Source organism: Podarcis melisellensis (genome assembly GCF_964234715.1).
Source record: "Podarcis melisellensis genome assembly, chromosome: 16".
NCBI classification, from domain to species: Eukaryota; Metazoa; Chordata; class Lepidosauria; order Squamata; family Lacertidae; genus Podarcis; species Podarcis melisellensis.
Window position 1 is genome coordinate 4,290,454 of NC_138533.1, and position 23,104 is coordinate 4,313,557.

A 23,104-nucleotide genomic window follows, 5' to 3' on the forward strand; every position below is an offset into this window, starting at 1 on the left:
TTATTGTAAAAAAGCCCCTCTGGATGGCACATACCCCCCCTTGGCCTCTATGTGCCCCCCACTGAAGAGGGAAAGAAATCTAGCCCAGAGCATTGACTCATGCAGAGGGGCGGCAGGCAGCCTCTTCTGAAGGCAGCCTGCTCTACTGCATCGCTAGATCGGGGGGAGGCAATGGGACACTAGGACCCACGTACCTACGGGACCACCTCTCCTGGTATCCCCCGCGGAGGACCTTAAGGTCCACAAATAACACTTCGGACGTCCCGAGCCTCAAGGAGGTTAGATTGGTCTCAACTAGGACCAGGGCCTTTTCAGCGCTGGCCCCGCCGTGGTGGAACGCTCTGTCACAAGAGACCAGGGCCCTGCAGGACTTGACATCTTTCCACAGGGCCTGCAAGACAGAAATTCTGCCTGACCTTTGGTTTGGACTCAGTCTGACCCATGTTTCCCTCCCCATATTATTTATCAGCTACTTTAAAATGAGGCTGCATTTTAAATTGCATTTTAACCTGTATTTTAAATTGATTTCCCCCCCCCCCTCTTTTCCCCTATTATGTTTTTACTGTGATTTTATTTTCTGTGATTTTATTGGTGTTAGCTGCCCTGAGCCCGGCTCTGGTCGGGGAGGGCAGGGTATAAATAAATTTTATTTTGATTTTTATTTTTTTTATTATTATCCCACTTACGGGGAGAGGCAAAACCCCAAGGACAAAATCCCAGCGTGTTGCTCGTGGACATGCTGTGCAGCTCCCAGGTTGCCAGCGACCATTACAGACAAAAAACAGAGTCAGACAGGCACAGAGACAAACTTGGAAGTCAGCAAAAACTGCCAGTTGTTTTAATCACAGGGGAGGCAGTACAACAGGAGGACTGGAAGTCTGCGGGGTGAGGAGATGGAGCCTTGGAAGTGGAAGGGGGGTGGGCTGGAACGGCTCAGGGATCCCACCGTTAAGTCAAGCACAAACCCAACAAGCCCTCGCCCAACGCCCAGCTACACCGGGGATCCCACAGCGGCCACCCCAGCCCTGAACTGACCGCCGGAAAACAAGGGAGAGGTTTCCCATAGCACAACAGCGCCCCCTTCGCTTCTGTTCGGCCAGCTGCTCTATATATACCACGGGGGGGGGGCGTTAAGGGAAGGTTATCCTCAGACTTTGAGGACGGGCAAGAAAGCACTTAAGGTGATAAATATGATGGTGGAGGAGGGAGAAAATGAAGGTACACAGAGACAAAGACGCACAAAGAGTCTGTTCTAAATCCAGGAGGCAGAAATGGGTCGTCAATGATGCTGGCACCGCGGAGGCCCCTTCCGAAGGGCCCGTCTACGAGGGGTCGTCCGTCCTCCAAAAACAATTCCCGGCTCCTTGGCTGTTTGCAGCGGGAGAGTCCCCTTACCGGTGGGGTGGGGGGCAAAGGGACGGGTCTCTTGCGGTCGCCGGAGCCCCACGGACAGCGGAAGGAGGGAAGTGGTGTCGCTCAGAGCTTGAAGATTTCGTCCTCTTGGTCGCGGAGGGTATCGGCACGGGCGATTTTGGTGAGAGGCACGGGGCCCAGGACAGCGCGGGAAGAAGCCTCGTTCTGGTAGGAGGAGGGAGAGGAGGCGGCCGTGGCGTGGGGAGAGCCCGGTTCGCTCCCAGAAACCCTGAAATGTGGAAAAGGGAAATATGAGAATGAGAGAGAGAGAGAGAGAGAGAGAGAGAGAGAAAGAGAGAGAGAGAGATGTATGTTCTGCTGCAGCTGCTGTAGAGAAGGATTTGCAGTTGTACCCCTTGTGGACGTGGGTGGTGCTGTGGGTTAAACCACAGAGCCTAGGACTTGCCGATCGGAAGGTCGGCGGTTCGAATCCCCGCCACGGGGCGAGCTCCCGTTGCTCGGTCCCCGCTCCTGCCAACCTAGCAGTTCGAAAGCACCTCAAAGTGCAAGTAGATAAATAGGTACCACTCCGGCGGGAAGGTAAACCCACAGAGCCACCCGCGTCCCTAACAGTTGCTAGTAGACTTATAAATTCCTTTATAAATTCCACTTCACTTATAAATGAGTGAAGTGCCTCAGTGGGCTCCAAATGTGGGGCAGGGCTGGCTCCAGCTTCACTCAAGGACAATTCTGGCCCTTGCAATGCCAGCATGTGGCCCTCGAGAGACTACTCTGGAGAAAATGCAGTCCTCGGTGACGGGCAGAATGCTCCTTTAATTTTATTTTAAGGATGCCCATAAATGCTGTTTGCCGAAGCTGAGGACCAGAGTTGGATGAGACCTCAAAGCTTCCCACGCCACCCACGCCCGTTAGGCAGGATCACAATGTTCCCCAACAAACACACAAACGCACAATTCCTCCTCTGATCGCCCGGCAACGGATCCACCGATACAGAGGAAGGTTGTGGAAAAGAAAGCGCAGTGCACTGGGAATGTTTTTAAAGCAAAAGGCGCTCTCAGGTCGCTCGCGCTAGCCAGCCAAGCTGCGTGGAACTGGGTGCCCGTGTTTGGGGGAAATGACCAGAATCTCTGCCGGTCTCCCAGTCTAAGGATACCCCATTTCAAAACTCGACATGCTCTCAAGTCTTTATCTTGCACACTTTTGCAGAAATCCATTAGGATGGGAAGGAAATGAGAATATCAGCGTCACCAAATTCAAGGATGGAGCAGCTCTGCAGCAACTACGCCCTCTGGTGGCCACAGAAGCTCAACAGCAGGCAATACCTCCCTGGCTAAGACTTCTCTCCCAGAGGATTAAATTAAATTAAGGATTTAGGCCCCCCAGTTAGAAAAAACCCACAGATATGTTTCCAGCTTTGCTATACATATTGCAACCCAGACATGAGTCCCTTGGGACAGGTGGAGCTCCGAAATGAAAATTAAAACGCATATTATAATTACATTGTTTTAGTTGATTTTAGTATAGCGGGTGGTATAGCCAACTAAGTTCCACTTACAACTTTTTAAAGCGGGCCTTTGGAATATCTTCCCCAGATCCTTCCTTCTCTGCCCGTCCCCCTCAGATTGGGCTATGCTGTGCTGAAAGCACGATGCAACAGGAGTCTGAGAATGGAGCATTGTATTTAGGTCGCTCGGGGCAAGTGAACCAAGCTGCATTGTGGGGAAAGGGCAGCCTGAGTGCCGGGTGGGTGGGGAAAACATATTGATCCCTGCTTGTGTGGCTATTCAGGAGACCCCTTTATTGTTGGAAACCTCTCTGGGGTCATATGGTTCAAGTGCAGCCAAATAAATAATAATAATAATAGCCTTCCTCATAAAGCCTGACCTTAATCTTTCCCATCTGTGAAATGGGTACAATTGCCTAGGAGGGAAATAGGCAAATGGCCCAGCACTCTGTCTGCCCTTTTCCCACAACGCAGCTTGACTCACTTGCTCCGAGCAACCTAAATACAATGCTCCTGTTGCATCGTGCTTGCAGCGCAACACAGCCCAATCCGGGGGGGGGGGGGCAGAGGAGGAAGGATCCACTCTGTGCCACCCTTGGGACCCACGGAAAAAGGAAAAAGCAGGGTCACTCACGAGCTGCCCCCTTCCCGCAGCTTCTTTGTGGCGGCCTGCTTGGATCGGCGGATCTCAGAGTCCAGCTTGAACAGGAAGTCCGCGGCGGAGAGGTCGTGTTTGGGGGCAGAGGCCCCCGACGCCCCGTTCTTCCGCGGATGCTTCTGTTTCTTGGGGGCCTCGGGCGGAAAGGCCCCCGTCTCCCCTTCTTCCACTTTCTCCTTCTCCTCCTCCTCTTCCTCGAGATCTAACCCGTTGGACAACAGCGCCTTGGGTTCAACCGGTACAGGGATGTAGAGAGTCTTTTTGAGGAAGATGGAGTCGCTGGTGTACAGCCGGTTGGCTCTCTTGATTTGCTCCGTCTGGAACGGAAAGGGGAGGGTTGCTAAATAAAAGGCTCTTTAACAAAGCAAGCTGCTAGACCTCATGGACGTGGAAACATGCAAAAACAGCAGAAATTGAGTGGGGGAGAGCTCACTTTGGCATAATTTGGGCAGAGCAAGGGCCTCGTCTTTTTGCTGGAGCACCTGAGTACAGCGTTGTTAAAATTCTGCAATGCCAAGTGCTTGATCAAGCTGGGCTACGCCACGTTCCAGAGCCCCGTTCGCATCCTGAAGCGAACACAACCCGGGTCTGTGCGTCTATGCATGCGCAGGTTACGATTCGCCGCTTTCACACATGCACGTGATGTCATTTTGAGTGTCTGCGCATGCGCAAGCGACGAAACCCGGAAGTAACGTATTCCGTTACTTCCGGGTCGCTGCGGAGCGTAACCAGAAAATGCAAAATCTGAAGCATATTTAACCCGAGGTATGACTGTACAGAGACTCCCTTACACTGCGTTTAAAACCAACATCGCATTTGGATAAAAACTGTTTCTCAGGCGGCTAGTCCTAGTCTTTATAACCCTGTACCTTCTTCCAGAAGGCAGAAGCTGAAAGAGATCATTTCCGGGGTGCGCACTATCCTGCGCTATCTCTGCAGTGTAGATATGACCCAAGGTGGGACTTTTCTTGAAGCAATGCCATTATTGGAATGGAGGGGCACTTATCAAAGCCTCTCTCTGTGAATATAGATTCAAGGACTTGGTAATAACTTTTCGAGGATGCGGGTGGCACCGTGGGTTAAACCACAGAGCCTAGGACTTGCCGATCAGAAGGTCGGCGGTTCGAATCCCCGTGACGGGGTGAGCTCCTGTTGCTCAGTCCCTGCTCCTGCCAACCTAGCAGTTCAAAAGCACAAAGTGCAAGTAGATAAATAAGTACCGCTCTGGTGGGAAGGTAAACGGCGTTTCTGTGCACTGCTCTGGTTCACCAGAAGCGGCTTAGTCATGCTGACCACATGACCCGGAAGCTGTACACCGGCTCCCTCAGCCAGTAAAGCGAGATGAGTGCCACCACCCCAGAGTCGGTCACGACTGGACCTAGTGGTCAGGGGTCCCTTTACCTTTAAGAACTCTTCTTGTTATCTGCTTATTGGCTACCTACTGTGGGAGGGGTCAAATTTCCCTAAGCCTGACAGCATCCTCTTCTCACGCTGGCCACCTAGATGCTCCAAGCATCACCTGAGTCCACCTGCAATCCCAGCATACAGCTTCCAACTTATGCACGGGATTCAGGCCTCACCATGGGACTGAAACTGCCTTGGTCGGGCTGGTTGATGATCTCCGGCGGGCTAGGGACAAAGGTGAGAGCTGTTTCCTAGTTCTGCTGGATCTCTCAGCGGCCTTTGACACCATCGACCATAACATCCTTCTCGACCGTCTAGAGGGGCTGGGAGCTGGGGGCACAGTTACATGGTGGTTCTGCTCCCTTCTCCTGGGCAGTGTCCAGAAAGTGGGGGGGGATGAGTGTTCAGACCCCTGGGCTCTCACTTGTGGAGTGCCTCAGGGTTCTGTCCTCTCTCCCATGCTTTTTAATATCTATATGAAGCCGCTGGGAGAGATCATCAGGGGGTTTGGACTGGGTGTTCATCAGTATGCAGATGACACCCAGCTCTACCTCTCCTTTAAATCAGAACCAGTGAAGGCGGTGAAGGTCCTGTGTGAGTGCCTGGAGGCGGTTGGAGGATGGATGGCGGCTAATAGTTTGAGGTTGAATCCTGACAAGACAGAAGTACTGTTTTGGGGGGACAGGGAGCGGGTGGGTGTGGGGGATTCCCTGGTCCTGAATGGGGTAACTGTGCCCCTGAAGGACCAGGTGTGCAGCCTGGGAGTCATTTTGGACTCACAGCTCTCCATGGAGGCGCAGGTTAACTCTGTGTCCAGGGCAGCTGTCTACCAGCTCCACCTGGTACGCAGGCTAAGACCCTACCTGGCCGCAGACTGTCTCGCCAGAGTGGTGCATGCTCTAGTTATCTCCCACTTGGACTGCAACGCGCTCTACGTGGGGCTACCTTTGAAGGTGACCCGGAAACTACAACTAATCCAGAATGCAGCAGCTAGACTGGCCTTCTCGGTAGTGGCGCCCGCCCTGTGGAACGCCCTCCCATCAGATGTCAATGAGATAAACAACTACCTGACATTCGGAAGACATCTGAAGGCAGCCCTGTTCAGGGAAGTTTTTAATATGTAACGTTGTATTGTTTTTAACACTTGATTGGGAGCCGCCCAGAGTGGCTGGGGAAACTCAGCCAGATGGGCTGGGTATAAATATTATTATTATTATTATTATTATTATTATTATTATTATTATTATTATTTATCAGCCACATTCCAATATCGGGGCAAGGAATTGACATCTCAGCTCCAGGGGTTTCTGTAGGAGACAGTTCTCCTCTTCATTCTAGAGCTAATCTATATATGTGTATATTTATTTTATTTTATTGCTGTTAAAATGATTTATCAGCTGGCTTTTTCCAAGGAAAAAGTTGTGCTTAACACAGACGGTCTTATAGTTACTGCTGGTACATAAATAAGCAGGTAATGCAGCAATAAAAGTAACATGTCTCTTGTCCCATAGAAGTTGTATCAGAAATAATATTCCCACCAGCTGTTCCGGGGTAAATGCATAAGCTGCACCTGGTGGAATTTTCCCTTCCAGCTATATTATACCAACAAGCATATATATATATGCACATTAAAAATGGGGCAGCTACAAGCCAGTGGTGCCATGCAGCGATGTCCTATGCATGCTTACTCAGAGTTATTCAACTGTAAGTATAATGTGTATATATGTATACGTAATAGCTTAATACTTTATTCATTTCCTAAAATTTATACATTGCTAAAATTTATACATTGCCCCCTCCAAAAAAAACCCCTCAAAGTGGTTTGCAAAAAAAGGGGGGGAAGGAAATTGTTGCTAAGAAAAATTAGCAACAATAATTTAAGACATTTGAAAAGTTAAACTAGCAGTAGATCTCTAAAGATATTAATCTCTAAAGAGATTAAAAACTCACATTTCTAAGCATCTGGATAGGCCAGTCTAAACGAAAATGGGTTGTTGTTTTTTGCAGGCACTGAAAAGAGCACAGCGAAGGCACCTGCCCAATATCAATTGGCAGGGAGTTCCAAAGGCTGAGCTCTTACAAATGCAAAATGGGGCAGAGTCGGCGCATATGGGGTAAGGCGACCGCAGTTAAAATTCTGGTGCCAAACTGTTAAGGGCTTTACATATGAACGGTAACAGCAACACCGTAAGCACCGTTTCTGAGCACACGTGTAAGGATCATGACCGCCTCCCCTTTCTAAGCAGACTCACCGTGACCCCATACTTGACCGCCAACCCCTGGAGGGTGTCCGCAGGCTCCAGCCGATGCTCCAGCCGCCTCTCGCGCGCCGGCGAGCTGACCGTCTTGACCAGGCTGCCGTAGGATCGGGTCCTGCTCCCTTGCAGCAGCCCTGCCCCACCGGGGGACCCCTGTTTGGACGGAGAGGCCATCCCCCCAGCTGCCAACCCTCCCCTTACCTGGACGGCCCCAGCTTGAGGCCAGGAAAGGCTGACCTCTCAAGGGCTGATCCTACTGCAACCACCAACCCCTGCAGCAGCCAAATAGGCCCATTTCACAGGAGGCACCCTCAAGGCCCGTCCCCTGAGCGAGGCTGTGTCCACCCAGGACGCCTCTCCACGTCCTTCGCCCTTCCCCAGCCCCCCCCCCAAATCTCCCGCCCCCCCAAATATAACCTTTCAGTGCAGCTGGGCTTTCACTTTCAGAAACACCCCATTGCAGTCCAGCCTCCTCCTGCTCTCCCAGATACCAGATCCCCCAATGGATCTCCTGCTCCCACGTCGGTCCGCTCTTCCTCTGAAAGATCACCCCCCCTCCGCCCCCTCTTGCAAAGCAAAAGCCCCCTAACCTATCCAGCAATCCACCATCAGGTTGCCCGGCGGCTGCGCTTTCTGTTGCAAGCAGTTGAAATAGAACCCAGCCTAGCCCTGGCTCCTCCCACCCACCAGCTCTCGCAAAGGCTTCTGGGAATTGTAGTATTTGGGAGGGGCTGCTGAGTAATCTCCCACCAACCACATTTCCAATTATGCTGCACATTTAGACATGCACAAACACACAAAATGAGCCTTCTCCCAGCCTGGGGTGGAAGGGAGCCAGTGGGGGGGGGTAAGACTACATTTCCCATCATGCTCCCTGCTTAAAGGCAAGTCCCTCCCGCAGCATGATGGGAGTTGTAGTCTTCCAGGAGCAGAAAAACAAAGGCTCTGCGCTTTCAAAGGGGGCGGCAGCTTCTCCCCTGTTGCATTTTGGGGGATTTCGCCCACGGGCAGCTGGGAATTGCAGTCCAGCCACTTAATTATTCTTTTTTTAAAAAAAAATCTCATAAGGACTAATGGTCAAAGAGACTGCAGAAAGAAAGGTTGTAAATTTGGGGGCTTTTAGTTTGGAGAAGCGGCAACACAATAGAAGTGTATAAAATTATCATCATATGTAGTATGATGGCATGCATTTTTATCTTTTTTTTTTGTTTACCATGGCTTTAATTATATTTTGAATTTTTTTAATACTTGGTTTTATTAATCTTTTAAAAACTAATAATTTAATTGCTTTATTCTTTTCCTAAACCGCTTGGAGGTTTGTTTGTTTTACAATCAAGTGGGATATCAAGTGCTATGAAATAAGTCATATTATACACGGCCTGCTTGGGGAGTCTTATGGAACCTCCAGATCCAGAGGCAGTCTATCTGCATTCATCAGTATGCAGATGACACCCAGCTCTACCTCTCCTTTAAATCAGAACCAGCGAAGGCGGTGAAGGTCCTGTGTGAGTGTCTGGAGGCAGTTGGAGGATGGATGGTGGCTAACAGATTGAGGTTGAATCCTGACAAGACAGAAGTACTGTTTTGGGGGGACAGGAGGCGGGCAGGTGTGGAGGATTCCCTGGTCCTGAATGGGGTAACTGTGCCCCTGAAGGACCAGGTGTGCAGCCTGGGAGTCATTTTGGACTCACAGCTGTCCATGGAGGCGCAGGTCAATTCTGTATCCAGGGCAGCTGTCTACCAGCTCCATCTGGTACGAAGGATGAGACCCTCCCTGCCCACAGACTGTCTTGCTAGAGTGGTGCATGCTCTGGTTATCTCTCGCTTGGACTACAGCAATGCACTCTACGTGGGGCTACCTTTGAAGGTGACCCGGAAACTGCAATTAATCCAGAATGCGGCAGCTAGCCTGGTGACTGGGAGCGGCCACCGGGACCATATAACACCAGTCCTGAGAGATCTGCATTGGCTCCCAGTACTTTTCTGAGCACAATTCAAAGTGTTGGTGCTGACCTTGAAAGCCTCGGTCCTGTATACCTGAAGGAGCATCTCCACCCCCATCATTCTGCCCAGACACTGAGCTCCAGCGCTGAGGGCCTTCTGGCGGTTCCCTCATTGCGAGAAGTGAGGTTACAGGTAACCAGGCAGAGGGCCTTCTCAGTGGTGGCGCCCGCCCTGTGGAACACCCTCCCTTCAGATGTGAAGGAAATAAGCAGCTATCTTACCTTTAAAAGACATCTGAAGGCAGCCCTGTTTAGGGAAGTTTTTAATATTTAATGTTGTATTGTTTTTAACACTCAATTGGAAGCCACCCAGAGTGGCTGGGGAGACTCAGCCAGATGGGCGGGGTATAAATAATAAATTATATTATTATTATTATTATTATTATTAGGTTCTTAGGAGCATTTGGCCATCTTGAGAACAGGACACTGGACTAGAGCCCTCCCCTTGGCTTTATCTAGCAGCCAACCTCTCCTGGAGCTTTTATGTTGCACTTTCCTTACACGCTTACCTGAGAGTAAGCTTGGTTATATTCACTCAGAGGTGGTTGGGTGTTTTTTTAGCAGAGTAGCCCCTCTGGAGTAGACCAACATGGCTAATTTTAAGTTATTTTCACTGGGTTAGCTCTGAGGAAGACCCTAGTAAGATCCAACTCTTCATTAGGCTACAAATATGGTCCCATCAATGAGCCTACTTACAAAACAACAACAATACCCCCAGTAAAAAGACAATAATAAATATCAAAAAAGGACAAAAAATAATTCAAATTCAAATAATTCATTTACAGAGAAACAGCATAATGTAATTTGCAGTTCTGATTTAAAACACACTTTAAAAGCCAGGGTGAAGTTAAATATATATTTATAATATATTAATTAAATATATTATATCAAATATCTATGTTATCATCTAATATCATTGATAGATAGATGTTTTAGGCTTTCTTTCTTCCTTTCTTTTTTCAGATTCTACCTCGCCCCTTCTCTGATAACATTTACATTTGGCATGGCCAAACTGACCCTCCAGGTGTTTTTAGAACTACAACTCCCATCATCCCTAGCTAACAGGACCGGTGGTCAGGGATGATGGGAATTGTAGTCCCAAAAGACATGAAGGGTCAGTTTGGCCATGCCGGTTTAGGTAGCTGAAAGCCGTGCGGCATGCTGGGAAATCGAGTTTTGCGCGTGCTCCGTTTCCGTTGGCCACGCAAGCCTGCTTGGGAAATGTAGTCCCTGAATCCTGATTGGCTGGGAAGGGAAGGAAGGCAATAGACCGGCATCCAGGTGCATGCTGGGGGTTGTAGTTCTGGAGGGGATGGAAAGGCCAAAACAGGAAGTGTTGGATGAGTCCTCCTGCTCCTTGCTCAGTCTTCGGAGCCTGAAGGAGTGAAGGGGGCGCAGCATGTCTTTCAAGAGGGAGGGAGACGACCCCAGCCAGCTCAATGTGCTCAAGGTGAGGGGAGGGGAAGATGGGGGGGGGGGGCAAAAGGCGTTCAAGGGATCTTGTTGTTTAGTCATTTAGTCGTGTCCGCCTCTTCGTGACCCCCTGGACCAGAGCTTGCCAGGCCCTCCTGTCTTCCACTGCCTCCCGCAGCTTGGTCAAACTCATGCTGGTAGCTTCGAGAACACTGTCCCACCATCTCGTCCTCGGTCGTCCCCTTCTCCTTGCGCCCTCCATCTTTCCCAACATCAGGGTCTTTTCCAGGGAGTCTTCTCTTCTCATGAGGTGGCCAAAGTCTTGGAGCCTCAGCTTCAGGATCTGTCCTTCCAGTGAGCACTCAGATCTGATTTCCTTCAGAATGGAGAGGTTGGATCTTCTTGCAGTCCGTGGGACTCTCAAGAGTCTCCTCCAGCACCAGAATTCAAAAGCATCCATTCTTCGGCGATCAGCCTTCTTTATGGTCCTGCTCTCACTTCCATACATCACTACTGGGGAAACCATGGCTTTAACTATACGGACCTTTGTTGGCAAGGTGATGTCTCTGCTTTTTAAGATGCTGTCTAGGTTTGTCATTGCTTTTCTCCCAAGAAGCAGGCGTCTTTTTATTTCATGGCTGCTGTCACCATCTGCAGTGATCATTGAGCCCAAGAAAGTAAAGTCTCTCACTGCCTCCATTTCTTCCCCTTCTCTTTGCCAGGAGGTGAGGGGACCAGTGACCATGATCTTCGTTTTTTGATATTGAGCTTCAGACCATATTTTGCACTCTCCTCTTTCACCCTCATTAAAAGGTTCTTTAATTCCTCCTCACTTTCTGCCATCAAGGTTGTGTCATCTGCATATCTGAGGTTGTTGATATTTCTTCTGGCAATCTTAATTCCGGCTAGGGATTCATCTAGCCCCACCTTTTGCATGATGAATTCCCCCCCCCCTCAAGAAAAATCTGCACAACCTCCCAGTTTGTTGTCGTCGTTGCTGGGCTTTTTAGTCTCTTGTTTATTTATTTGTTGCATTTTTGTTCCATTTCTTTCTCCAAGGAGTTCAAGGTGGCTTGGACATGGTTTCCCCCTTCCTCGTTTAATCTAAGGTTACCAGATTTTTTTTCAATGAATCCGGGGACACTTTTCAGCTTCAATGGGTTTAGTATGGGGACTGATTTGTAAATCCAGGGACTGTCCCCAGGAAACGGGGACATATCGTAACCTTAGGTAGGAGGTTAGGCTGAGAGGCAGGGATTTGTCCAAAGTCACACAATGGGTTTCATGTGGCTGAGCAGGATTCGAACCCTGGTCTCTCCCGGTTCCCAGTTCGACATTCTAACTGCCACACAACCAGCTGGCTCAGCCTCAGAGGTCTCTGAGTGATTTAGAAGACGTAAATATCAAACCAGGCCTAGAGAGCAAGCTGAGCTGCTCTGCATGTTCTCCCTGCCCCAGGAGAAAGCAGCTGCGCTCTGCACATGCTCCCAGTCACTGTGGAATCTGCACAGGATCAGTCCTAGCACTGTGCAAACGGTCCCTGTTCCAGAATTTCTGCCCAAGGCCCCCATCTCCAACTCTCTTCTCCCTTTTTCGAGACCCTGTAGGCTCACACCCCTAATTCCTCTCTCCTTCTGTGTCTTTGCCTGTAGCTAAACCCAGGTGGAATATTTCTCCTCCTTTATTCATTTCCAGAAAAGAAGAGTTGCTGACCTCTTGGCCAATTATATCCCTGAGGATGAAGCTTTGCTGCTGAGAGATGGCAGGTCAGAGCTAAAGAACACTGGAGACTCCATTGCTGTCTTCATTGATTGATAATAGATGGTGGAGGTTTATGTACAGCTAAGAATGGGCAGTTAGAGCAAACTGGGCACTCTGCCCATGCTCCCCAATTCCAGATCGCTGATGTAGCAGGGCAGCAAAAAGAAAGATACCACAGTTTAGCTCTCACCAAACTGGCTCTCTTACGGCATGTGGTTCATAAGTCAATTTTAGTTAGAATACATGGAGTAGAGGAAGAGAGTAATATGATTTATAGTTTTCATTTTTATTAACACCCCATTTTGCATCCAAGACGGTGGCCCTAAGCTGTTTAAATTAAGCAGAGTTGTTTGGGAAGAAGAGGAGTTTGGATTTGATATCCCGCTTTATCACTACCCTAAGGAGTCTCAGGGACGCGGGTGGCGCTGTGGGTTAAACCTCTGGTTCGCCAGAAGCGCCTTAGTCCTGCTGGCCACATGACCCGGAAGCTGTACGCCGGCTCTCTCGGCCTGTAAAGCGAGATGAGCGCCGCAACCCCAGAGTTGGCCACGACTGGACCTAATGGTCAGGGGTCCCTTTACCTTTACCTTTAAGAAGTCTCAAAGCAGCTAACAATCTCCTTTCCCTTCCTCCCCCACAACAAACACTCTGTGAGGCTGAGAGACTTCAGAGAAGTGTGACTAGCCCAAGGTCACCCAGCAGCTGCATGTGGAGGAGTGGGGAATCGAACCCGGTTCACCAGATTATGAGTCCACCGCTTTTAACCATTATACTACACTGGTGCACGCTGTGTGTGTGTGCTTCAAAGAAAGATTTTTAAAAACCATATGGATAATTAGAGTATTATAGAAAATGGGGTCTTTTAAAAAACGGGTGATGAATTATTGGAAAATGAATTCTTGGAAAAAGAAAAGAGAAATGCTATATACTCAAGATCACAACTGTTCTAGCATGTTTGTCATGTTTTATTTACAGAGCAGTCTTGTAACAAGCCTGCTTAGAACTCAGTCCCACAGATTGAATGGGGCTAAGTATGCCCCACTGAATGCAATGGAGTAAGTTCTAATTCAATTCTCTTTGTTCGTTCCTTCGCCCCAGCAGATATGCCTGTACTGTCTGCTTCCACCGTCCAGTTTTTGACACTCTCGACATGCTCACGGTCCACCGTTCTGGAAAGAAGCACCTCATCAGTAAGTCTGCGGAAGCTTTTATTGAGCCCTCAATGCCCCCATACTCCCTCATCCAACCTTCTGAGCAGATAATACCCAAGCTTTATACCACATTGCTAAGAGCACCGTTGTGGTGGGGGAGCTAGGCCATCTCCCTGCTCTCATTGCTCCATTGGTTTTCAGGCAATTTGCTCAATTTGCTGCTCGGGGTAGTAAAAGAAGGGATCTGTGTGCGAGGAAAGGTGTGCTACCCAGTACCAAAATTGGAGAGGTCAAAGGGTGGCTGAAAATTAATATCACCAGCCGCTTTGTCTTGTGACTGCCCATTTTGGATTTGTTTTTAATCATTGCTGCAGTTATTCTGCGGCACTTTTAATTTGCAGTGATTTCGTTCATCCTCGCAATGGTCAAGTAAGGATGTCTGGTCCCAGTTTACAGATCAGGAAGACTGAGGCATAGATAGAGATTTTGCTTTAACCAAGGCAGCCCAGAGATTTGAACCGAGACCCTGCCATGTTCTTCTGTCTCTCGCTTTGTAATAGGTTTGCAGAAGTTCTATGGGAAGAAGCGTTCGTTCGAGAGTGAGGTCCAGAAACGCCGCCACCAGGCGTACCTCCAAGCAGAAGAAACTGGTGCTCAGGTAAGTCTGCATGCTCCTTGCCGCCTCTTAGTTGCTAAGAATTGCAAACTAGAATGGCAGCCTTTATATCGGCTGAGTTTTCTTGCACTGTAATCCTGGGCTCATGAATCCCACAGACTTCAGCGAGACTTTCGGAAAGCAACCTTAGAATGGAAGATCTGCCACTAAGCTGTAGTTTGCCCTTTAAAATCAATACGATTCCAGTCTTCATGTTCTGAAGAAAGGGTTGATATGAATTGGAACAGAGGAGGCTGCATTATACAGAGTCAGATCCCTCTAGTCTTGCTTACACTGATTGGCAGCCGCTCTCCAAAGAAGGTGCTCTACCAGTGGACTGCGTTTTCATATACAAATGTGTTTGTGTGTGTAGTTTTTAGTGTTGATGATTTTATTGCTAAATTGCTTTGAGACATTTCATAAGAAAAGATTCATTCGTGGAAATAAATAAATTGACAAACCCTCTTTCTTTAGGTGAGTCCAGGCCCTGCACCTTTGCTTGTGGAGACCAGGAAGATCGCCCACAACGCTTTGCTGAAAAACGTCCCTTATAGCAGCTGCTGCCGGCGCAACAGGTAACGTCCTTTGCTCTCAAACCGTGGCCCCATGAACCTTAATGCGGATGGTGTCCATGTTCCCCGTTGGCTGGGGAGTGACACCCGGTGGCCCTAGATCTCCTTCTGAGGATCTTCCCCAGGTTCCCTCTCTGAGGCAGGCTCAGAGGATTGTGACAAGGGAGAGCGGTGCCTTTTCAGTGGCGCCTCCCTGTCTGTGGAATCCTCTCCCCAGCGAAGTCCACCTGGCACCTTCACTGACATTTTTTTTTTGTACCAGGTAAAGGTTTACCATTTTCCCCAAGCCTTTCGATAGTCTAAGATGTTGTTACTGTGTTACTAAACAAATAAAACATTATTATTTATATTTACTAGTGTGCAGCTGACACTTCCTGTTGCTGTTACACAGGCAGTTTCTTTCTGTACAATGCATTTAAATTTATGTTTTTAAAGTTGCTTTGAATCCTTTAGATAACGTCTGATTAATATTTATGGCATCTATATCCTTTTTCTGAAAGGAGCTCAAGATGGTATATGTGGTCCCCCCCCCCATTTAAACCCCATAACAACCCTAGGTTAGGCTGAGAAGTAGGGATCTTCATGGCCAGGTGGGGGATGTGAACCCCAGACCAACATGTGCCAGTGCTTCTCAGACTTGGGTCCCCAGTTGTTGTTGCACTACAACCCCCATCATCCCTGACCACTGGTCCTGCTTAGTAGGGATGATGGAAGTTGTACTCCAACAAGAGCTGAGAACCTAAGTTTGAGATACAGTGCTTTAACCACTACAGGACATTGAGTCTTAATAATAATAACAACAGGTATATCTGAAGAAGTATATCGGAAGGTCCAGTATATCTATATTTTTTTAAAGAATATTTATTAAGATTTTACAAAGTCATAAATACAAAAATGCATAAAAAAAAGAAAAACAAAAATACAGAAAACGAGAAAAATAGAAAAAAAGAAGTTAAAAACAAATCCATTTTTTATAACTTTACACTCATTAGCTTGTTTCTTTGACCTCCTCACACCTCCCCTTTTTTTATTCCCATTTACATAATCAAATCAGCAAATCCTTACCCTCTTTCATTTATCTTAACTCTATATCTTAACATATTATAACTCTATATTTTCATCCATTATCAATTCATTTTTGCATATTCTTATTAACTTTGTTGCTAATACCACTTATTTTCAATCCAACATCATTTTAACATTCATTAATTTTACAGTGTTTCTGCAGATAGTCTTTAAATTTCTTCCAATCTTCTTCCACCAACTCTTCTCCCAGGTCTTGGATTCTGTCAGTCATTTCCGCCAATTCCATATAGTCCATCACCTTCATCTGCCACTCTTCCAGGGTGGGTATGAAGGTCCAGTATATCTAAAGGAGCGTCTCCCCCTCCATCATTCAGCCCGGACACTGAGGTCCAGCTCTGAGGGCCTTCTGGTGGTTCCCTCACTGCGAGAAGCAAAATTACAGGGAACCAGGCAGAGGGCCTTCTCGGTAGTCAAAGAGATGTCAAAGAGAACAACTACTACCAGACTTTTAGAAGACATCTGAAGGCAACCCTGTTTAGGGAAGCTTTTAATGTTTGATGCATTACTGTATTTTAATATTTTGTTGGAAGCCGCCCAGAGTGGCTGGGGAAGCCCAGCCAGATGGGCAGGGTATAAATAATAAATTATCATCATTCTTCTTATTATTATTATTAACAACAATAATATAAGGAAGATGACTGCTTTCTACAAGGCCTCAACGTGACCGATTTATTTGGCACAGGGTGGCAGGAAGTGACATTGCCCCCAGTACATCAAGGACAGATGCAAGCTCCAGAGAGTCTGAAGAGAATGAGCCGTCAAAACCCAAGAACTCCGTTCATGCAGAAGAACATAGACTTCCTTTGCCAGAAGCCACTTCTGCTGTGGATTTGCCTGGGTGCGCGACTTCCACATCAGGTAGAAAATTGCTTTGGAGCAGTTTGGTTGTGGTCTTTCCTCATTGGTTTCAGGCTGTACCTCAGTCATAGAGCACTGTTTTGCATGCAAAAGCCCCCAGGCTAAATCCCCACTGCCAGTGTAGAATTGTAGAGTTGGAAAAGACCCCCCAAGAGTTATCTATTCCAACTCCTTTCAACACAGGTATCACAGCTAAGGTATCCCTTACTTTTCCCGCCCCGACCTGGCCACAGTGATCCATGCGATGGTCACCTCCAGGCTTGACTACTGTAATTCGCTCTACGCGGGGCTGCCCTTGAAGCTGTCCCAGAAACTCCAGTGGGTGCAGAATGCTGCAGCGAGGCTCCTCACGGGGTCTCTGCCATGGGAGCAGATTCACCCAGTGCTTTTCCAGCTGCATTTGCTCCCGGTGGAGTACAGGGTCAGATTTAAGGTGCTGGTTTTGACTTTTAAAGCCCTTCACGGCCTAGGGCCCTCGTACCTACGGGATCGCCTCTCCTGGTATGCCCCACAGAGGACCTTACGGTCCATATATAGCAACACCCTAGAGGTCCCGGGCTCTAAGGAAGTTAGATTAGCCTCAACCAGAGCCAGGGCCTTCTCAACACTGGCTCCGGCCTGGTGGAATGCTCTGTCTCATGAGACCAGGGTCCTGCGGGATCTGATCTCTTTCCACAGGGCCTTTAGGACAGAGTTGTTCCACCTGGCCTTTGGCTCAGAATCAGTTTGATTCCCTCCCCCTTTTTCTTTTTCCTTTCTCCTCCTATGATGAGATTGCTCCCTAATTGTTTTAATATTGTATCTTAATTTTTTAAATTGTGTTTTAATCAACTTGTTTTTATTATTGGTTGTTAGCCGCCCTGAGCCCGGTCTTGGCTGGGGAGGGTGGGGTATAAATAAAAAAATATTATTATTATTAAAGAAGCACTGACAGGTGGGCCACCCCACCTCTGTTTAATAACCTCCAAAGAAGGAGAGTCCACCACTTTCTAAGGGAGTTCGTTCCATGGTTGAACAGCTCTTGCCATCAGAATTTTTTCCTAAGATTTCGTTGGAATGTCCGTTCTTGTCTGGAGCAGCAGAAAACCAGCTTGTTTCATCTTCCATGTAACAGTCCTTCATGTACTTGAAGACGGCTGTCATGTCACCTTTCAGGCTTTTTTCTGCAGATTAAACTGCAGGTTCAACTGTCCTCATAATAATAATAATTTATTATTTATACCCCGCCCATCTGGCTGAGTTTCCCCAGCCACTCTGGGCAGCTTCCAATCGAGTGTTAAAAACAATACAGTATTAAATATTAAAAACTTCCCTAAACAGGGCTGCCTTCAGATGTCTTTTAAAGATAAGATAACTGCTTATTTCCTTCACATCTGAAAGGAGGGCGTTCCACAGGGCGGGCGCCACCACCGAGAAGGCCCTCTGTCTGGTTCCCTGCAACCTCACTTCTCGCAATTGGGGAACTGCCAGAAGGCCCCCGGTGCTGGACCTCAGTGTCCGGGCAGAACAATGGTGGTGGAGACTCTCCTTCAGGTATACAGGACTGAGGCCGTTTAGAGCTTTAAAGATCAGCGCCAACACTTTGAATTGTGCTCAGAAACGTACTGGGAGCCAATGCAGATCTCTCAGGACCAGTGTTGTGTGGTCCCAGCGGCCACTCCCATAAGACTTGGTATCCAGGTTCTTTACCATCTTGGTCGCCCTCCTCTGCACATATCACACTGTTGACTCGTGTTAAGCTTGTGGTTTGCTAAAACCCCTAGATCTGTTTCACATGTGCTGCTGGCAAGCCAGGAGTGCCTTTCAACTTTCAACTTCCTCTTCTGGTCTACACTCCCAAATCTATCCAGAAGGAGGAGACGGACCTGCAGGTGTGGATACAGTTGCCTCATCTGCAGTTGTTATTGTGAAGTGGGCAGGATTTTACGGATGCCAACCCCATCCCAAGTTGCCAGTGAGCAAGGAGATGCAACTCCTAAATTTCAATCTCTCTTGACTCCAGAATCGGTGAAAAGATCTGCAGCTCTGAGAAAGGAGCGTAGCCGCAAAAGGAAAACGCCTCACGGTTCAGCACCTCATTCTGACACTGGTGATGTTACCCCGGAGAAGCGCCGGGCTTTGGAACACTATCTGAGGCTGAAAAGGTAGGTTAGAGGTTGCCCAGAAGATGTGTTAACTAAGTGCCTTCTTTGGTGGGATCACAGGTACTAGGCTAGGAGCCGAAAAGCATCAGGGGAGCAAAGTTGCGTCTGCACTGTTTTCTTTGTTTCAAGACCTGTTTTTGCAGGGAAGGATGATCAGGTTTTACTATAAAGTTCGATTTCAACGCATCCCTTCCAGTGTAGACACAGGCAAAGCACTATTAAGGCTTTTAAGGGCTACTGTATTCTTAATTAAAAGTTTTTAAGGGCTATTGTGCTCTTAATCAAAAGCTTTCTGTTGGCAAGCTCAGCCTTCTTTATTGCTTTTTATAATATTATGTCTATATACAGTGGTACCTTGGGTTAAGTACTTAATTCGTTCCGGAGGTCCGTTCTTAACCTGAAACTGTTCTTAACCTGAAGCACCACTTTAGCTAATGGGGCCTCCCATGCCGCTGGAGCACGATTTCTGTTCTCATCCTGGAGCAAAGTTCTTAACCCAAGGTACTTTTTCTAGTTTAGTGGAGTCTGTAACCTGAAGCGTATGTAACCCGAGGTACCACTGTACTAGGAAAAAAGGAGAAACTGAGTAATGTAAAGCACCACCACCACCTGCAGCAAACAGAAGCTGGCATCTCCAGATAGGGCTGTGAGAAACTACCTGAAACCATCAAGAGCCACTGTTTGTCAGCATAGACAACACAGAGCTTGCTGGTCTAACTCTGCATTAGGCAGCTTCTTTGTGTGTTCTGAACAGGAAACATTTAATTAATGTTGCACAGCTGTCTTGCACTTAAACGTTACAGAAGTATCTCAGCCATGGTCTACGGCAGTGCAGATTAATATTGTGCTCTGCAAGTGTGCTTAGATCCATTATTCCAGAAAAATGAGCATCCCCTTCTCAGATGTGTTTATTTCCTTCCTTTCTGGCAGTTCCGGTTGGGTCCAAGATGGTTCTGGCAAGTGGGTAAAAGACGAGAATGTGGAATTTGACTCTGACGAAGAGGAACCTCCTGTACTGGCTCCATCTTGACAACATGTTTGCTTACTTTCTGAGAGGGGGACCCTTGGAAATGTGCTGTTGGCTGGACATTCAGGGACCACTCATTCAAAAGCAAAATTTATTTTTTACCACATACTGTATATAGGATGGTTTATTTTTTTTAAAAAAGGGGGGGGATGTGAACGCAGGTTACATTGTCTGGTTACTTCCTTTGTTGGTTACAGTCTCTGATTTTGTTTCAGTGCATAGAGACTGGATTGCAAGAGAAAGTGTGTGTGTGTGTGTGCGCAAATTCTGTGGTTGAATGGAAATTTGAACCCGGGTCTCCCTGGTCGTAGTCCAACAATCAGACTGCACCAAACATGAAAAACACTGCTTTTGAAAAGCTTACTTAACCCTGGCCAATTTTCTTTCCGTATTTGCAAAGGAAAAGCAATTGCATGGAGTCCTGAACTGGACCAATTCCCAAACTAGTTTCCTGCCCCCAAATCTTGCTTTTCCCTTTTTTAAAAATAAAGACAGTACATTTTGTTTTTTTAAAAAGTAAGAACTTGAAGCAACATTTCATTTACCCCAAGCACTGATCTCTAGGCAGCACTGGTGTTCAGCCTCCCCTGCATTGTTGGGGAAGCTTTTCCTGCTCAAGGGCCACATGTCCTCATGAGGAGCCTTCCGAGGGCCACATGCTGGTAACGGGCAGTGCCCCAGTCCAAAGTGACCACTTTGTACAGCTGGTTCCATGTCTCTGTCCAGGTAAGCAAAAGGCACAATCACCCCTGGAAGACACATTCCAACCAGGTAAAAGTGCTCAAGGGAGGACTAGGGAGATTACTGAGGATCGGGTCAAGAGGCCCAGAGGGCTGCATTTGGCACCTAGCCCTGAGATTCCCCAACACTATACTGAACCCTGCAAAAAGGAATTTGTTGGCAGTACAGCCTCTGACTGGCCATTGGCCGAGCTGCCCTGATCTCACAGAGGCACAGCAGGGAGGCTCACACGACATTGCAAAGGGGCCAGAGCAAAGCATTGGACAGGGGGCTCTTCAGGAAGGAGACTTAAATGTGTAATCCAGAGAAGGCCAACGGAAAACGTCTGGATCCACTAATACAAACAATGTCCACAGAGCCAGGACCTTCAAAGACGCTTTGAAGGGATGCTTTGAAATCCACATACAATTAAGTCCACTCAAAGGCGACTAGGGGTTGCAGCGATCATCTCGCTTTCAGGCCGAGGGAGCTTTCTGGGTCATGTGGCCAGCACGACTAAACGGCTTCTGGTGCACGGAGGACCGTGACAAGTGCCAGAGTGCATGGAAACACAGTTTACCTTCCCGCCGCAGTGGTACCTATTTATCTACTTGCATTGGCGTGCTTTCGAACTGCTAGGTTGCCTGGGACCGAGCAACGGGAGCTCACCCCGTCGCAGGAATTCGAACCGCCAACCTTCTGATTGGCAAGCCCAAGAGGCTCGGTGGTTTAGACCACAATGCCACCCGCGTCCCATATTAAATAAAAAATTTTAAATAAGCCATACGCAGATGGTTGGTGTCTAATTGTGGGCCTTTGTAAGTGGGTATAAAGCCAAAGAGAAAGGGCCCCATTCTTTCCACTGTTTGTGAGCAAGAGTGGGTCTCGGAGGCGAAATTATAAAGTTGGCAATCGTTCCCACCGCAAGTGCCATCATGTCAGCCTAGCATTGACCAGCCTCCACTGCCCCGTCCTCTGCTAGCCATAGCTGTCAACTTTTCCTTTTTTTTGCGGGAAATTCCCTTATTCCAACGCTGCTTCCCGCTGCTATTCCGGATTGTTAGATATCCCGTAGACTGTCCCCAGGACAGGTGAGGCTGCTGATCCCTTATTTTCGAGGCTGCTGATCCCTTATTTTCAAATCTGAAAGTTGACAGCTATGCCGCTGGCTGGCACAGCCAACCAAGCAACGCATTGTGAAAGATTGCGGGTTGCAGAGGGCCAACCTGTGGTTTTTGCGCACACCCCTTTTGCCGTCGGCTCTGACGCCACCGCCGCTTCTTGACGTGGGTCGTTTCCATTGCCCGCTTGCGTCAGCTTCGGGGCTGGTGACTTTTACCCGCCTAACCTAACTCTTCCCAACCCCCCCCCCAAGCCTAACAGCTGTCCATGTCAACCACGGAGGACAAGCTGCGAGAAGCCGGCTGCATTGACAGGCGGGACACATGTGACACCTCCGGCCTGGGGAGGGGAAGGGAAGCCCCTAATTTAAGACCGGGACGCCTTCTGCTGCTCCTCCTCCTCCTCCTTGCGGGGCCTGGGCCAAGATTTCGTGCAACCCGATCCCTTGGGTGTCCATTTCGTCTGCTGATCCCAGTGGGGGGTATAAATACATCGGGAGGGTGGGGGGGATTCTTCTCTTTCCCCCTCCCCACCATCTTGCTCCGCAACACCACCTGCTTGGAATAATTCTCTTATAAAGTGGCAGGGCTCCTTGCAAGATTCCTGACGGGACACCCTTCCTTGACGCCGCTTGCGCTTCCTATTATATAAAGCGCCGGGCGGCTTTTTAAATCTCCTTTTCTACTGCTGGAGATGTGGGAGTAAAAATGCAAACTTAGTACATATGATGATTAGCTGCCCCATGATAAGATCATTTTGGTGTGGGGTGAGGATAGTTCTAGCAAAAGTAATAAAAATAAATTGTTATTTAGGGGAATTGAATTTAATTCTGAATTCCGGAAATGTGGGAGATTACAAGGGGTCAAAAAAAATGGGTGTACTGTGCCATATTGGAAGCAAAAAAAAATTGTTTTGATGAATTGGAAGAGCCGCAAAAAGATTTCATTGAGCACATGGATTGATAATATGGACAGACTAGCTACATACGAACGAATTGCATGTATATGCAAATTAAGAATAGATAAATATGAAAAAATCTGGAAGGAATATTTAGGCAATAAGGCGGACAGTGGTGGGAAGTAGGGGGAGGAGAGGTGGGGGGAAATTGTTAAAAAGGTGTAGTCATAGGTATATCAGTATTCAAATTTGAATTGTCAAATCGTGTTAGTAGTGTTATTATGGTTTTTGTTGTATGTGTCTTGTGCGGTTGTTGTTTGTATTGCAAAAATGGTCAATTTTTATTTTATTTTTAAATCTACTTTTCTTCATCGGGCACCAAGCAGAGTTCGTGGAAAGCCAGATCCCGGCTTCAAATAAAGGATGTTGGAAATGCACTTGTTTTATTCGACGGCTGCTAGCTCTTTCTTTACCCTCCTCCTGAGGAATTCAAGATG

General features: G+C 47.9%; 2 protein-coding genes across 2 annotated transcripts; one reads left to right on the plus strand and one right to left on the minus strand.

The window, feature by feature from the left end:
• Positions 1–809: 809 nt before the first annotated feature.
• On the minus strand, positions 810–8,018 carry LYSMD1 (LysM domain containing 1). The gene is made up of 3 exons (XM_081891988.1): positions 7,193–8,018; positions 3,513–3,853; positions 810–1,642 (listed from the first exon to the last, which is right to left on the minus strand). Exons 1-3 carry the CDS (start codon positions 7,370–7,372, stop codon positions 1,477–1,479), a joined length of 687 nt encoding a protein of 228 aa, XP_081748114.1. The 5' UTR covers positions 7,373–8,018; the 3' UTR covers positions 810–1,476.
• A 2,478-nt stretch (positions 8,019–10,496) lies between these two features.
• On the plus strand, positions 10,497–19,980 carry SCNM1 (sodium channel modifier 1). The gene is made up of 8 exons (XM_081891944.1): positions 10,497–10,651; positions 12,310–12,380; positions 13,477–13,565; positions 14,087–14,184; positions 14,656–14,756; positions 16,522–16,697; positions 18,700–18,841; positions 19,772–19,980. The coding sequence occupies exons 1-8, from the start codon at positions 10,601–10,603 to the stop codon at positions 19,869–19,871; spliced, it is 828 nt and encodes a 275-aa protein (XP_081748070.1). The 5' UTR covers positions 10,497–10,600; the 3' UTR covers positions 19,872–19,980.
• Positions 19,981–23,104: the final 3,124 nt, after the last annotated feature.

Bases quoted from the DNA above. Each gene is read 5' to 3' on its own strand.
- LYSMD1 (XM_081891988.1), bottom strand. From the start codon at position 7,372: ATGGCCTCTCCGTCCAAACAGGGGTCCCCCGGTGGGGCAGGGCTGCTG. The intron at 3,854-7,192 runs GTGAGTCTGCTT...TTTCCGTTCCAG, and splicing joins CGGTCAAGTATGGGGTCACG to ACGGAGCAAATCAAGAGAGC. The intron at 1,643-3,512 runs GTGAGTGACCCT...TCCACATTTCAG, and splicing joins CTGCGGGAAGGGGGCAGCTC to GGTTTCTGGGAGCGAACCGG.
- SCNM1 (XM_081891944.1), top strand. From the start codon at position 10,601: ATGTCTTTCAAGAGGGAGGGAGACGACCCCAGCCAGCTCAATGTGCTC. The intron at 10,652-12,309 runs GTGAGGGGAGGG...ATTCATTTCCAG, and splicing joins GCCAGCTCAATGTGCTCAAG to AAAAGAAGAGTTGCTGACCT. The intron at 13,566-14,086 runs GTAAGTCTGCGG...GCTTTGTAATAG, and splicing joins TGGAAAGAAGCACCTCATCA to GTTTGCAGAAGTTCTATGGG.